The 14,390-nt window shown below is 42.6% G+C and overlaps 1 protein-coding gene across 5 annotated transcripts in view; it reads right to left on the bottom strand.

Moving 5' to 3' along the window:
• The window catches only part of mtmr3 (myotubularin related protein 3), a 28,955-nt gene that overhangs the window by 3,931 nt on the left and 10,634 nt on the right, over positions 1-14,390 (bottom strand). For 2 of the 5 annotated variants that reach the window (XM_034871693.1, XM_034871695.1), the window contains exons 6-20: positions 14,175-14,195; positions 12,020-12,102; positions 9,799-9,965; positions 9,613-9,709; positions 9,194-9,307; positions 8,359-8,549; positions 7,903-8,034; positions 6,502-6,613; positions 4,464-4,659; positions 4,004-4,189; positions 3,563-3,733; positions 2,985-3,130; positions 1,018-2,554; positions 801-911; positions 524-612 (exon numbers count right to left, since the gene is read on the bottom strand). In XM_034871693.1, the coding sequence (XP_034727584.1) occupies positions 524-612; positions 801-911; positions 1,018-2,554; positions 2,985-3,130; positions 3,563-3,733; positions 4,004-4,189; positions 4,464-4,659; positions 6,502-6,613; positions 7,903-8,034; positions 8,359-8,549; positions 9,194-9,307; positions 9,613-9,709; positions 9,799-9,965; positions 12,020-12,102; positions 14,175-14,195 (3,353 nt within the window). The remainder of the gene's footprint in view (positions 1-523; positions 613-800; positions 912-1,017; positions 2,555-2,984; positions 3,131-3,562; positions 3,734-4,003; positions 4,190-4,463; positions 4,660-6,501; positions 6,614-7,902; positions 8,035-8,358; positions 8,550-9,193; positions 9,308-9,612; positions 9,710-9,798; positions 9,966-12,019; positions 12,103-14,174; positions 14,196-14,390) is intronic. The other 3 variants (XM_034871697.1, XM_034871694.1, XM_034871696.1) reach the window with 2 other exon arrangements.

The following is a 14,390-nucleotide window of genomic DNA, read 5'->3' as shown; positions in this document are numbered from 1 at the left end:
ATATAACAAAAAATGTGCAATACTTTTTTTAAAGCTAAAGTGTGTAGTTTTTGTCTTCCACATGAAGAATTATAAGTAAATGACAACAAAACTATCAGCGCGTCCGCATGAAACAAGCCTTCCGTGACCGTTAAGTTATGACGTGGAGACTGCAGTGCACACAAAGTTTCACACACAACTGTTTTGATTACTGAAATTGCAGTAATGTTATTGCGATTAAGTGAAATCAAGATTGTGATTAGATTAATCGTGCAGCCCGTAGTAGAAACAAAATAAAATTCCCATCAGAAAAGGGTCATCTAAAATGAATATGAATCATTAAGATGCCAGGTGTGAACTGAAAGCTGCCTCAGCCTAATCTAGACACGCCTGGTTGTATCTGGATACAAGAAACAGAAGAATAGCAAGCTTAAACAGAAGGAAACACCTCTCTAAGTCTCAACAGGACAGAGAGGAGTGGTTGATGACAGGGATAGTGTCTGAAGGTTTGAGCTTCTGCCGCTTGAGAACCCTCAGTGCTTACCTGCAGTGATGCCTCCTGGTGGCGAGCCAGAACCTGCTCTCACAGCCATAACACTGGGCTGCCAAATGGTCTGGGTACCAGCGAGTCACCTGTAATGTACAGACTAATCTCAGTTCACAGCTCTGATCCACAGAGCAGCTCACCTACCATCAACCACCATCAACTGCCATTTCTGAAGAGATCTGGGGTCCATATATGTAAGCTACAAACAAATACAGCCATTGCTTAGAGAGTTTGGTTCCTTCCCTCCCTTAATTATCTTGGCCTGGCTGCTCACCTCAGTGTCCTGCTTGTCCACCTGCTCCCAGCTGGCCTCAGAGAAAAGCTCTGTGCTGCAGCGCGACAAACAGTTTGGGTCCAGGTTGTACTCAGAGTCTGTCATTGATGTCTGCATGGAGGGAGATACACACAATCAGAAGGGGCGTGAAAGGAGCTCATTGGGCTGAAGTAAACAGATCAGCTGGTCAGTCATGTCCGACCCGTCAGCATCTTACCACTTCGTCTCCCATGTCTCCGTTGATCCTGTGGGAGCCGACGTGCTGCTGATTCTCCAGGCGGCTCCACAGCTCCTGCACCTGCTTCTTCAGAGACTCCACCTCCATCTGGTGTCCCGCCTCAATCTGCCTTAGCCTCTGCTGGATGGCATCCGTGTGCAGCGTCAGCCCGTCGTCGTCAAGATGGCTGCGTGACGGCTGTTCTGGGCTAATGGCAGCACGGCCCAGCAGGGTGTGGCACCAACGGTGCTGGGAGCAGCTGCCCCGTGGATGCAGGATCAAAGAGTTGCAGCTTGCTAGGGACACCTGTCGACTCAGAGGAACCCTCTCCCCGTTACCTTTGACCCAGTGATGTCCTCCGCAGGGCTCCCCGTCGGAGTTGTCGCCATTACAGAGCCCTTCCCTGTTGAGGTCAGCATTCACAGACTGAAAGGCACTATCAGAGGGCCGCTTACTGCCCCCGTTTAAAGTTCTGACAAAGCCTTGTTCGCCTGTCTCCAATCCTTTCTCCTTCCTGGTGCTGGGCAGTTGGTTCTTGCTATCACTGCAAGGCTGATGACTGGGACAAACTGTTGGCTGTGCTGGTAGCTCCAACCTGCTACAGGCTTCTTCCGTTAAAGTCTCTGTGGAGCTTTCCATCAGAGAGGCCCTCTTATCACCATGCTCTACTGGCTCTGAGACAGCGTTGTCAGATTCAGAGTCAGGGCTGGTCTCCTCATCAACTCCTGGCTCTTCAGGTGACCTGTCCACAAAGCTGTTTGTTATAGTTCTATGGGCTGCAGGGTGCTCAGGGTCACGTGAGCCGGACTCACTCTGTCCATGTTCAAGCTCCTCTAGTGCAGAACGGTTCTCTGCGTCCTGCTTTACCAGGTCCTCTCGTGACTGAGTCAACTCTGCTGCCTGCTGATCCAGCTCCTCTGCCTTCTGTGTGGGCAGAGGGGGAGACTCATCAACCTCAGCCTCCATTATGCAATTTTCTAGATGGTGACCATTAGTAAATGCTTCTCTCTGCATCTCAGTCCCATTAACCTTAGCACACTCGTCATCCTCTTCAACTTTTGCTTCCTTCTTGACTTCTGTGTCAACAGTGTTGATGACATGTGTGACAGCAGCACTTCCCTCTCTCTTAACATCTGTTCCCGCCTCCTCCTTAGTGGCTTCCTTAAGAATGTTCTCCATCTGGCCCTCAGCCACGCCCACCGCCACAGAGAGCTCCGCCTTCTCAGCTTCCGCCACTGTTTCTGCCGTGCTCACAGAGGCTTCCTGTCCAAGCTCAGCATGTGAGCCCTGGGGCTGTGGGCTGTCTTCCAGCTCAGAGTCCACTCCGTCTGGGTAAGGCCCCACTCCGTTAGGCCGCACCTCCTGATCCTGGTTTCCCCCTCCCTCAGGCCCCACTGCCATGTTGAGCTCCAGAGAACGCCGGTGGTCCTGCCACTTCTCATTGAGGCTTGGGTCACTGGAGCGGCGGTTAGGAGCCAGCGAGCTTCCCAGCTCACATGCACTGGGCAAGTTGTCGAAGGAGCGAGTCTTCGTACGTCTAAAGAGTAAACAAGAGAAGAATTATGCTTGAAAAACAACATTATCAATACATAACAATGGCTCACACAGCTGCACATATAATCATTACAAACCGTTTGGTTAACAAATCAATCACATGTCAGCCTCATCAAAACAAGAAAGATGCAGCACAAACATAATGAGGGAGAAGCATTCAGAATGGCCATAAACTAGGGGTCATAAATTATGAAACAACTTCCTGTTGCTCTGCTCCATGACCAGCATGGGACACAAGATAAGCAAAACATAAAAACGTATCTGTAACTGTGAGGGCAAGAGCAGAGCAAAGTATTTAAGTAGTCGAGATGAATAGTCGGGCTCGTCTGGCTGTGGGAGTCCTCGACCTGTGTTTATCTTACATGAGGAAGGAAGACAGGGGGGGGGGTCGGGTGCCCGTGCGCCAGGCTCACCTGCCCAAGGGCGCGTCCTCAGTGTTGCAACCCGGTACAGGGTAGGGGGCACAGGAGTCATCGGAGGGGGTGGTGGGGGAGGAACTGGGCAGGTAGACAGCCGTCCACAGCATCAGGTTGCGTACATGACACACTGGGTGAAGAACCTGAAACAATAACAGGTGCAAACTTAACTTAGTGTAACAAGAATGGTAAATAGTAGTAGCAATAATCTAAAATCTAAAACACCTTAAATAGAAAGTACATATATTATATGTATATATACATACAAATATTTGACAAGCTCTGAATGCAAAGAACTTCTAAGAATAAGTGGTGGTGGCACACACGCGCACGCATGTATGCATGCAGAAAGACAATAACAAGCATGCATTCTCAAAAGTTTGAGATCAAAACAGTAAACAAGAAGCATAAAGAGACATAAAATGCAAAGCTCCTTCCCATAATGCATTTGAAGGCTTTTTCCTAACAGCTTTTACTCATTTTATCCTTTGTCTTTATGGGTTTCAATCAGCTTTAAACCAGAATTGGAAGTACTCCGATTTCTAAAATATTTAAGAGTTAACACTTGGACGTACTGTCTCGGAGTGTGTGGAGTACAGCATGTTCCTCAAAGTGCGGTTGGCCGGTCTCAGCAGTGACCAGACTGAGCAGGTTCTCTCCTGAACGTGACGGTCCTCCCTCTCCTTGCCGCTGTTACACAGGAAGGTGCCAAACAGACAGGAGTAGGTGTGCTGCACCAGTTTCACCTGCGCACACACACAAGAACACATAGGTAAATGCTTGTACACACACCTCAGGTATGATACTAGAGCAGAGATGACACGAGCCCCAGTGCGGCTTATAAACACACACACACACACACACACACACTGTAACTGCAAAACTAAATACACCTCAGAGGCATGCCATTTCCACCACTGCACATGCCAACTTTCGGAACCGTCTAATCTCAGGAATCTCTAGAATCAGAATTTGCAATACTTGCGCTTGACATTAATCACCCAACCCGTACGCACCAGGAAGGCCTCGTTAAACTCAAAGGAGCATGGGAACTGCCTCTGGAGCTGGTGAACACAATCTAGCCACTGCAGGAAGACGGGGCAGCGCTCGTTCAGGTCCTCAGAGTTTTCTCCATGGCCGCAGCGGTCGGCAAATTTATGGCCGAAGTCTAGCCAATCAGTCTCCACCAAAACCTGGAAGCCCTGCAGAAAGACGTCAAAAGAGCTTGGATTAAATTAAATATTGCTTTCTTTTTATATCAACCACACAGTTTGTTTGTTTTCAAACATAAAAACAATAAATATTGAATTAAAGTAAAAATTGTTTTTCTGCTATCAAATTTGATCCTAGCTGCATTGGAAATATTGCAATTATAACATGATGTCAATGATCAAATATTTTTCAAGGGAATAAAAATAAACAAAAATAATAACAAAGGATCATTGATGGAAATAAAATAGGAGTCTTCATCTTTACCTCAACAGTGCGGTAGTAAGGGTCCAGCAAAAGCTTGGACAAAGCAACGATCTGAGGTGTGCGGTCCCAGCCATCAGAGCAGTGCACCAGAACGGGTCTGTGGTCTCGGTCCACAGCGTTGACCACCAGCAGCGCCGCCTTCAGCAGCAGGGACAGGTGCTGCAGCCACTTGGTGCTCTCCAGTGCAGAAAGCCAGCTGCAGGCACACACACAGTAACGGAACAAAAACTACAGAGAACCTCAAATGCCTCAGACACTAATTTATGGCACACACGTTTCATAAGGTCAAATACGTAGCATGGACCATGCCACATAGCACAGCATTTAAAGATTTGTCTGGCTGGCAACGTCACAGGTCAACAACATCTCTTTGTATAAGTAAGAGCACAACCATGATGTAAATGTGTGGTCTTTCTACTTTGTTATTATTTTTTTGCTCAGAAAAAAAGGGGTTGACGGATTAATTGAAAAGTAAAATTGTCTGACTTTAACTCAATAACATAAAGCATTTTCAAGCATGAACTGTTTTTAAACCTGCAATAACTGATATTTTTGGCCATTTGGCATCGGAAGCAAGGTACGTACAAACATATGACCTTCGTTTAAGTTGATATGACAAACTTTCTAACAAATATCTGCTAACAATTACACAGGCAGCAATTACGGAGCAATATTAACATTTATTTGGAGGTTTTACTGGCAACCTGGGGAATTTAAGTTCAAAAGTCAGTCCTTTAGCTCTGTTTTTGGTCTCCACCAACTCCTGAGCAATATACCGTATCTGACTCTTTAACTGCTAAATGCTCAACTATGTTCACCAGTTAGCTGCTAACATTGTCTGTCCATCGTTTGGTGTGTAGCGGGTAGTGATTATCTGTGTTGGGCAAGTTAATAAATTATAGATTACTAGATAGTTACTGTCATTTGAGAGTAATTAGTTATATTACAATATTACTGTCAGAATTGTAATGCTTTACACTACTTTTGCGTTACTTTCACCAAATAACCACGGAAGTAGGACATGGCTGGTAGCTTGTGAATTTTACCACCGGATCAAAAGTCTCATCCCCATCCACTTTAATAAATCATAATTTATTTATTCATAATATTTTGTATTATTAATCTGAATCTGCAAAGTGAGCTAAAAAATAAATAGTGATATAAAACGTACAATAGGCCTACTAGAAGTAGCCTTTAAAGTAGAAGAACTTAAATTATTAGAATCAGAGAATTAGAGTTTGGTCAATTTTAGAAACTGACTTTGCCATTTCAAATACTGGCCAGTAGTGGAAAGTAACAAAATACATTTATTTACGTTACCGTACTGAGTAGTTTTGTTGTGTATTTTGTATTTTTCAAGTAGTTTTTAAAAATTTGAAATGTACTTGATTACATTTTTGAGTGAAGTATTGCATTTCGCTACATTACAAATCCCATCAGTTACTGAATAAAAAATAAATTAAAAAACTTTGACTAATAAAAAATCCAAAAGAAATCCCGTTTTACAGTTTTTTTTATGTAAATAAATAACTTTACTTAAATTAAATTTTAAATGAAGTACGTATTACTTTTACTTGAGTATGTTTTCAGATAGGTAATTTCACTTTTTAGTTTTACTTGTAGTAATATTTCATAAAAAGTATTGGTACTCTTACTTAAGAACAATATTTTTGAACTTTTTCCACCTCTGACAATGGCTCTGTAATATTTCAAAACATGTTTTGGAGTCTGATTTTGTCTTCTGAGTTAATCGTCTAACCACTTTCAACAACGTTCTCTTAAGCTAAAGTGATTCAATTACATATCATTGTAGCATTGAGTCTGGGAGTGTAGATGGAAAGAGATCCTTCACTTGGGGGTTGGGCTTTCTAAATCAGGCACAGATGTATGGCCAAGACCATAACACTGCTGTGATTACTAGTTACCTACAGTTACTGCACCGCTTGACAGCTTTGACTTAAATAGTTTTTAGCCTGCAGAGCTTTAGAGTTACGGCCAGGGGAAATTGGAGGCATTGCTGGAGGCATAAAAAACCTACTTAGCTGGATCAGGCATCTGAGTGCAGAGGAAACGCAGAGACTGGAAACTCTTGCGGATGGAGTGGATGTTGGCCATGCCCATAAACACCACCTCACAGTTAGGATAGTACTCTGGAACAGAAGGTAAACAATGGTAAAGAGAAAGAAGAGAAAAGTAAAACTGGTGTTTTTTCAACTGGTTTGAAAGTCTGGGAAAAGTAAAATCTGTGATTTCTTTCTAAACGCATTATACAAGTTAAAAATAAAAAAGTGAAAAGAATGTAAACTGTGTAGTACTGAATTGTGGAGTGTGAGCAGCGCAAGTTGGCTACATTCCACAAGTATCTTAGCTCTATTAATCTAACATGAATAAACAACTCTGTTAAATGCCACAATCATATACTCCTTGGCGATGGACTGGACCATAATCACATACTTTTCAGTCGTCCAGCCCGAATCAGTTACCCAGTCCGCCAGGTGATACTGCTCACTGTTGTAAGTGTGTGCTTTGTGCCGTCTGTCGAGAAGCTGCACTCTTCTTCAGGATGTGTGCTGTCCTATTATAGAGCGTGTGTGACTGTGAGACAGGGTAGGCTGCTAATGAGTGTCTGTTGTCGCAGAGCGGCACTCGTTCTCCGGCTTGGAAGGTGTGTGCGGTGCTACCATGTGTGTGCTACTTTATCAGTACGTGTGCTAGCAAACTAACACAGACGCAATGAGGGTCTGTCTATGACAGTGTTTCAGAGCAGAGAATACGGCTTATTTTTTCACATTTGAAACCTAGTTTTTATATACTTGGTTGTTGTCTTTTTGGACAGACTGATTATCGACCATGGCTAATTATTGGGCCGTTTTTTGGCAGTTTGCCAATTATCTGTATCGGCATTTTATTTGCCTGATAACCTATTAAGTTAATGAATTAAAAAGTGTGCTACTGTGGCTCTGCTACAGCTCAGTGTCTGTCCCTCTGCTTTGATTTCACTCCAGCTGATCGGACGTAATGTCCCGCCCACGACACTATGTGACTGTTACTGGGTTTTATGTTAAACGTTCCCAATTTATTAAATAATTGCTTAAAGTATTTAAACAAAGCTTTGTGTGGGATTGTGTAATGTTCCAAAATCTGGATTAATTCGGATTTTCACTGTAAATGCATAACGGTTCCAAATATCTGTCATTATTTTCATGAACAACTAATAATCGGCCTTGAAAAAACATCAATGGTCGATCCCTAATTTTTTTAATCATTCTGATGTGGCTGTGTGTGATGCATTACACTCAGAACACAACAATTATTGCTTTACCCATAATTAATTTAACCATACAGAGCAATCACATTTGCCGTTATCTGAGCTCCTGAATCCACAGCACACATTAACCTAATTGTGCTTTGTCACAGGGACTGAGCTGAGAAAACCTACCTGGGCATTCACAGCCTCCCCCCTTGGCCCTGTTAGCTACAGCAGCAGCGTAGGACCTGGCATCCAGAATCAGTAACTTGTGGGGCTGAGTAGCCAACGTCTCCACCTCTGAGCTGTTGGTCATGGAGGATTCTGATACAGACACAAAACACAGAAACATTATCTCTCAGTACAATTCAGGTTGTAGGAAAGTAGGGCTGGGGGTACGGTTCTTTGTCACAATCAAAAAGTCCAAATAAACCATTAAATCGCACATACATTTAATCCACGCACATCCATCAGAATTATTTTGACATAAGAAGATACTGTGATCGTGTGTTTGTGTAAGCCTGCTAGTTTAGTGAAGACCTAACAGGTCGGATTGCACAATAGTTTGGTCTGTGTGTGGTGGTAGGTGTGTCGTTAGTGTTTGTGTACAGTATGTAAGCTAGTGAGATTCTGAGTGTGAGCTCTTACCAAAGTCAGTATCAGGCAGGTCAGTGCCGTTGGTGTAGCTGCCGTTGGTTAGGTGTTTACGGGAGCTGCTGTCCACGGCGCAGGCCTTGGCGATGGACTGGACCAGGTGCTCATCATCTGCGTTCCTCCAGCCCCACCAGCTGACTTCTGGCTGGCCACAGCGGGCAATCACAGCTCCCGTGGTCTGGTGCCTAAGTGTATGTGTGCCAAAACACAACAACATAGTCAGTTCACTGTCTTAAGAGAACGCTAGAAAATACTATTTGCGGTCACAATACAGTAATACCGAGATGTTAGATTACTTCCTTGATAAGAGACAGCATTTGCTTTCTGTTCATTACCCATTTCTCCTGCTCAACAGCATTATTGGACTTGACCGTCATGTTCAGGTCCTCTCCTGATTTGACTTGACATTTTACAGCCACCAGAGCAAACTTTTGTCATATTTATTTCAGGTGCAGTGACACACAAAGCAGGCATGCAAAGTTTCCATTTCTGGTTGTACTAGTTTTCCAAAAACAAAAGATCAAGGCTCTCAAGCACTGTTTGTTAAAGACAACAACCACGATTGACTAAAGCCATGACGCAGATTATGTCATTGGTAAAGTCAGTGGTCTTGGCCGTTTTGACAAACGCCTGGAGGAAATTAGCTGCATGCTGTGCTTTTTCAGGCCAAAGTAAAAAGTGTCCACATTGGCACTGATATAGAGCCATAAAGATATTATCTGGGGATGCTTTATTCCTATCACAATCAAAAAAGGCCAAGCATCAAAAGAAAGCTTTTCATTGCTGTGTGGCACGTAAACAAGCTTAACCGTGAAACAAACACACCGACCTATAAACCACAGCAGGAAACCTCTTCCAGGAGCGGAAGGCTGCCACATTTTCCAGCTCTTTGTCAGTGATCCAGGCTGGCACCAGGAGCTGCTGGGGATAGCTGGGGCACAGCCTGGTGGAGCAGAGGGACAGTGAGAGCAATGCAATGCAAAGGAGAAAGAAAGAGCCCCAAAAGACTGTGATGGCTCAACAATAGTCTCTGTCTACAGACACCAAATCCTGGGCTTGGTTCTTATCAGCCCAGGGCGCAGCACCAGTTGAGTACAATAACACAACCACCCACTGTCTAACACACAAACGCACACACACACACACTGACTTGTTCTGTACGCCAATGAAAGCAAAGGCTGGATCTATCTTCTAGCTGGGAGTGAAATCACCACAGCAGCAGGTAACCTGAATAATAGCTGCGCTTACCTGAACTTGCTGTTGATGTCCGATATCCTCCAGGCGTTTTGAGTGTCAAAGCACATCCTCTCCACCTCATTCTTGAACCAGGAGGTCACATGTTCGCCTACAGAGAGCAGAGATGTCCGATCAGACCAGAGGGGAGCAGAGAGTCTGGTGGGGTTACGTGCAGACAAGCGAGAGACAGTAGGGTACCTGGTCTGCATAGCTCGCCGTGCTGCTCCTTCTCGCCAGCATATACCTCCATGCACCAGGCATGGAAGGCAAAGGAGAAGAGGTCCTCCAGGCGGGAGGGAGGGCGCACTACCGCATTCAGGCGTTTTAGCCATTCCTGACACTGCTCAAAGCTGGAGAACTGACACCTGTGGATCAAACAGCCAACATTACAAGTTGATCATGCTACAAAATGTTATGAAGGGGCAAGGCTGATACTAAAAAATAAAAAAATAAAAAACATTTAATACTAGTAATATTTTAGAAAGTAAAAATCATGAATGTGGTCTTGCGGTAAGCTCATAAAATGTCATTGACCACTGTTAACTGCTCCTGTGTGGTTTTTTACTTATATTTTACAAACTTTATTTCTTGGTTCAGACGCTGGGTTTCTACAGTCTGGCATTGTTTGTCTCACAAAAGAAGCAGGTCCACATAGAAACACTGCTCTCACCTGAGCGGGATAGCACTTTGTTGACTGTAATTAGTTAACGGAAAGTGACTTCCTAACTTCTGTGAAGTGTTGAAAAAGGAAGCACTAATACAGAACTACTTTTCTGTTCTGCCTATCCTTAGTTTTTTTATTTATTTATTTTAAAAGAAATTTTATATACACTGTTTCTACTCTGTAAAGCAACTTTGAGCTTGGGAAAAGCGCTATACAAATTCAATTTATTATTATTATTACTACATCACAAATAGGGGATATTTTACCATGAATCTTCCACCGAGGTTATTCAAAGTGACAGAGAAAAGGGATATTTGTGTGCAGCGCAAAATTCAGCGGGATAAAAAACAACCGTTGGTAAAACAGTTTAGTGGCAGTTCAAGAACTGTTTTCAAACTCTGTGATGTTGAGCAACAGGTGGCTTGTTGTCCTCAATTTAACTGTGAAACAGAAGTAATATTATTTTTGACCTACATATTCTGGTAACAGTTTACTTGAAAGTATCTACATAAGAGTGACATGACACTGTCATGAACAACCTGACACTAACCATAACCATAACTTGACAAAACTGAATGACACTTACTAAAATAAGCGTTACGTCATGAACGTTTATGACTTGTTTATAATGTTTATGACACGTTCATGACAGTAACCCACATTTTTACTGTTACAACTGTTGGATGAAAAACGTTTTTAACAGCTTCTATGCATTGTTAACTTGTCTCTGCAGCGCTCGGCTGCAAATACAGTATGAAGTAGTCCAACTATTATATCGGCCGTTTTCCGAACTATCGCTATTCGCATTTATAATTACTGATAAATTAATATTTTAAAAAAGGAATAAAAACTGACACCCTTCAACCATGTTATGAGTGTTTTATTATGATTTTTTTTTGTTGTTGTGTTTTTGCTCAAAAGACTTCAAGTTTCATATCTTAAGTTTGTATTTTTATACATTTTAATTATTAGAACTTTAATATATTTTCATGTTCCTCTGCTCTGTTGTGACAATTTTAAACTGCATTATCATATTATTTTAGTGAGGAGTCATAAATAACCACAAATAACTAATGTTAGGGAAATTTGTTTTGTTACACATTTCTGGATATCTATCTATCTATCTCTCGGCTCATATAGGAATAATGGATTTTTAAATAACCAAATATGTGTATCGATATCTGCCTTAAAATTCCTTTATTGTTTGTTATCTATTATGAAGACCGTTTTGTCATTTTTGGGCCTGTTGAATAGATTAGATGCGGGTTGGGAAAAGCTCAGTCTATTCATCAAGTGTATTGATACTCAGTCAGTATTTGGCACAAGTAAACCTATGTTTTGTTTCTTGGTAGGTTAAATGTGATGAAGCTGCTCTGTTTGTTTGGATCATTCTGGCCTCATCTCGGTCAAACATACAGTTTATGGCCGTAGAATTTTTCTGTTACCTTTGTAGTGTGTGCCATGTGTTGCCGCAGCAACCTAAGCCACAGGGCTGTGTCCTTTCAGTTAACTTTAACGCCTATACCATCCTGCGTCTGGACTTCTGTGAGAAAAGTCTGAATCAACTCTGGAATCTTTTTAGACATATTTGTTGTTTCCTGTAACTACAAAGGCTTTACCCAGAACATCACACATACAGTATGTCCCACATATAGATTTGAAACGTGATTTTACATCAAGTTTCCTATACCTTTAACAAAGAGGAGGTAACAATTGGGATGACATTAGGGTGCAGGAGTGTATCACTGGTCATACCTGACAACTTTACAGTCTTTACAGGTGACATGAAGCTGGAACATATCCCGACACTCCGAGTTCTCTATGAGCTGAAGAGGAACCTGTGTTGAGAAAGAAAGGGAACATTAACACTTCACTCTGCCAAACTTTGACAGACGCGTTAACCAGCATATTAAGTATATCAAAAAATATACCAACCAAACACGTGCAGTCAGTAAAGGCAGTGTGGTAGACGGACAATGCATTTATTAAGCAAATTAGTGGTGGTCAACACAGTAAAATGCCCTCATGCCAAGAATCACCAACATGCTGCAACATCATGTGTAATTGAAATGTTTAGTTGTATAAACCACACCACCATCCATCCACAAGGTGCTAAAAATATACAAGTCACAAAGATTACTTGTCCAGGTGCATTTTCATTTATTCTTCACATCGCGTCACATCTCCCTGAGCTCACTCAATATATATAATCTTCTTAACTGAGTGTGGGAACACAAAATACTCAATACTAGCTCTAGTATCTCTCTGCATTTACCTATTGGCCCAGAGCTACGGTCTTAACTTTTATAGGCAAATACCATCCAAAGTGCAGAACTGCCGTGTGCTTAAGACTTAAGAGCATACTTTGAATACTGTAGGGAAATACCTATGCTGCTTTTGACTAAGCTCTGTTAATTAGCTAAGAGCACCGTTCAGCAATGCAGTGGGCTTTCAGAAAAAGGGTGTGGCTCAAGCTGCTGCTGCACACAAAGGCCCTCATTTATCAACCTAACATACCTAACACACCAGCGCAGATATGAGCGCAGAAATCCTCTTATGACAGGATTCACGTTGGATTTATGAAGCGTTTTTTTCACACCAATCAGAGCGTAAGAATGGTTGTACATTGATAAATGCAGTGTATGGAAACGATTGTAATTTAAATATCACGGCCCAATATACTCTCAGTTTTGAGGCCTCACCCCTACTATTAACAACATGGCCAGATGTCTTCCGGCAAAGAAGTGGAAATTGAAACCCTGACATCCCAGTTTAAATTTTCAGTAACGTGTGTCCTATTTTGCAACCTAACTGGTATACATTTTGCAACTGGTATTACGACGTAAGAAGAATCACTGATGAGGTAACAGTGTTCTCGTATTAAATTGGACTCCAGCTGTAGTTTATTTAATTTGTACATCCTTGACACATGTCAAGTAGTAATATATAGGCTTATATTGCAATCTCTTAGGCCTACACGTAGGTGTGCCTATATTTAATTAAACACAAGGTAGTTGAGTTTATGCAGTGTTTTTTTTATTTCACTCATGTTATTTTGTGAGTTAGAGCCAGCCAACTGTAATCCGTGAGCCGTGAGTTAACGATTTCTTCTGGCAGAAAGAAATCGTAACTTGTAGCCATTACGACACTTTAAAAGACAAACGAAAACCCAAAGACTAACTAAAAATGTTGTACATCGTCATGTTTCCTGTATTGAATCTCATTGCCAAACATAACACTATACCTTTTGAAAAGCGAGGAGTAGTACTCGGTCTCCTTCGTATAGCCCCCAGTAGGGGCAGTACTGGACATTGCTCTCTAGGCATCAGGTCAGCGGCTCCATCACTACAGTTATGGAACCCTGTTTTCCTGCGCGATGTGGTGTAGAACCCCACAGGCTAAAACATTGTCGCAGACTTTTTCTTGCGTGTAAAGTAGGGTCCCCCCCCAAACACAGCCCACACTGACTTGAATACTTGCGTACACGAGTTCGGACCAGACGTGAGATTTTTTCGCAGCCTATGCTCACGTTGAAATTGATAAATGCTGCGTAGGAATTGGCTCACGCCCGCCCTACACCTGTTTTAGATTGTACACACGTTTCGTAAATGAGGGCCAAAGTCTGGAGCCATGCACGATCATCAGCAGGTGAAGCTTCTAATACATGGGGCAAGTACAATGACAGGGTTACTACCTCTAAAGATTGTGTTGGTGTAAAAGTTGCATTAAAAGATTGGCAGTTTGAATGCTTTGGGTGGATCAAATCTCCTTTAAACCAGCACCTGGTGTTAAACAGACTAAACAACCAGTATTCTAGTCCCCTAGGCACCAGCCAGTTAACAAACAGGCACACACAAATTATACACTCAAGTCAACCACTCCATGCATGCAACTCTGCTTGGGTACTTACTGACACCTCACAACAACAACTCTATCCAAAACAAAACAGAGAAAACAATAATGAAAGTGATGCATTTCAATTTGTAACTATTTTCGATCTGTCTAGGGACGTTATCGCAGCACATTCTGGATGTTTGCGCACCCTTCCCTGTAATCTACATCCCTCCATCAAAATTCCTATGCTGCTTGTAAACAGCCTCTTGCAGCGCCTCCCACCCCTGATCCG

The sequence above is a fragment of the Etheostoma cragini genome, chromosome 5 (assembly GCF_013103735.1).
Source record: "Etheostoma cragini isolate CJK2018 chromosome 5, CSU_Ecrag_1.0, whole genome shotgun sequence".
NCBI lineage: Eukaryota > Metazoa > Chordata > Actinopteri > Perciformes > Percidae > Etheostoma > Etheostoma cragini.
This window is presented reverse-complemented; position numbering and strand designations above follow the sequence as displayed.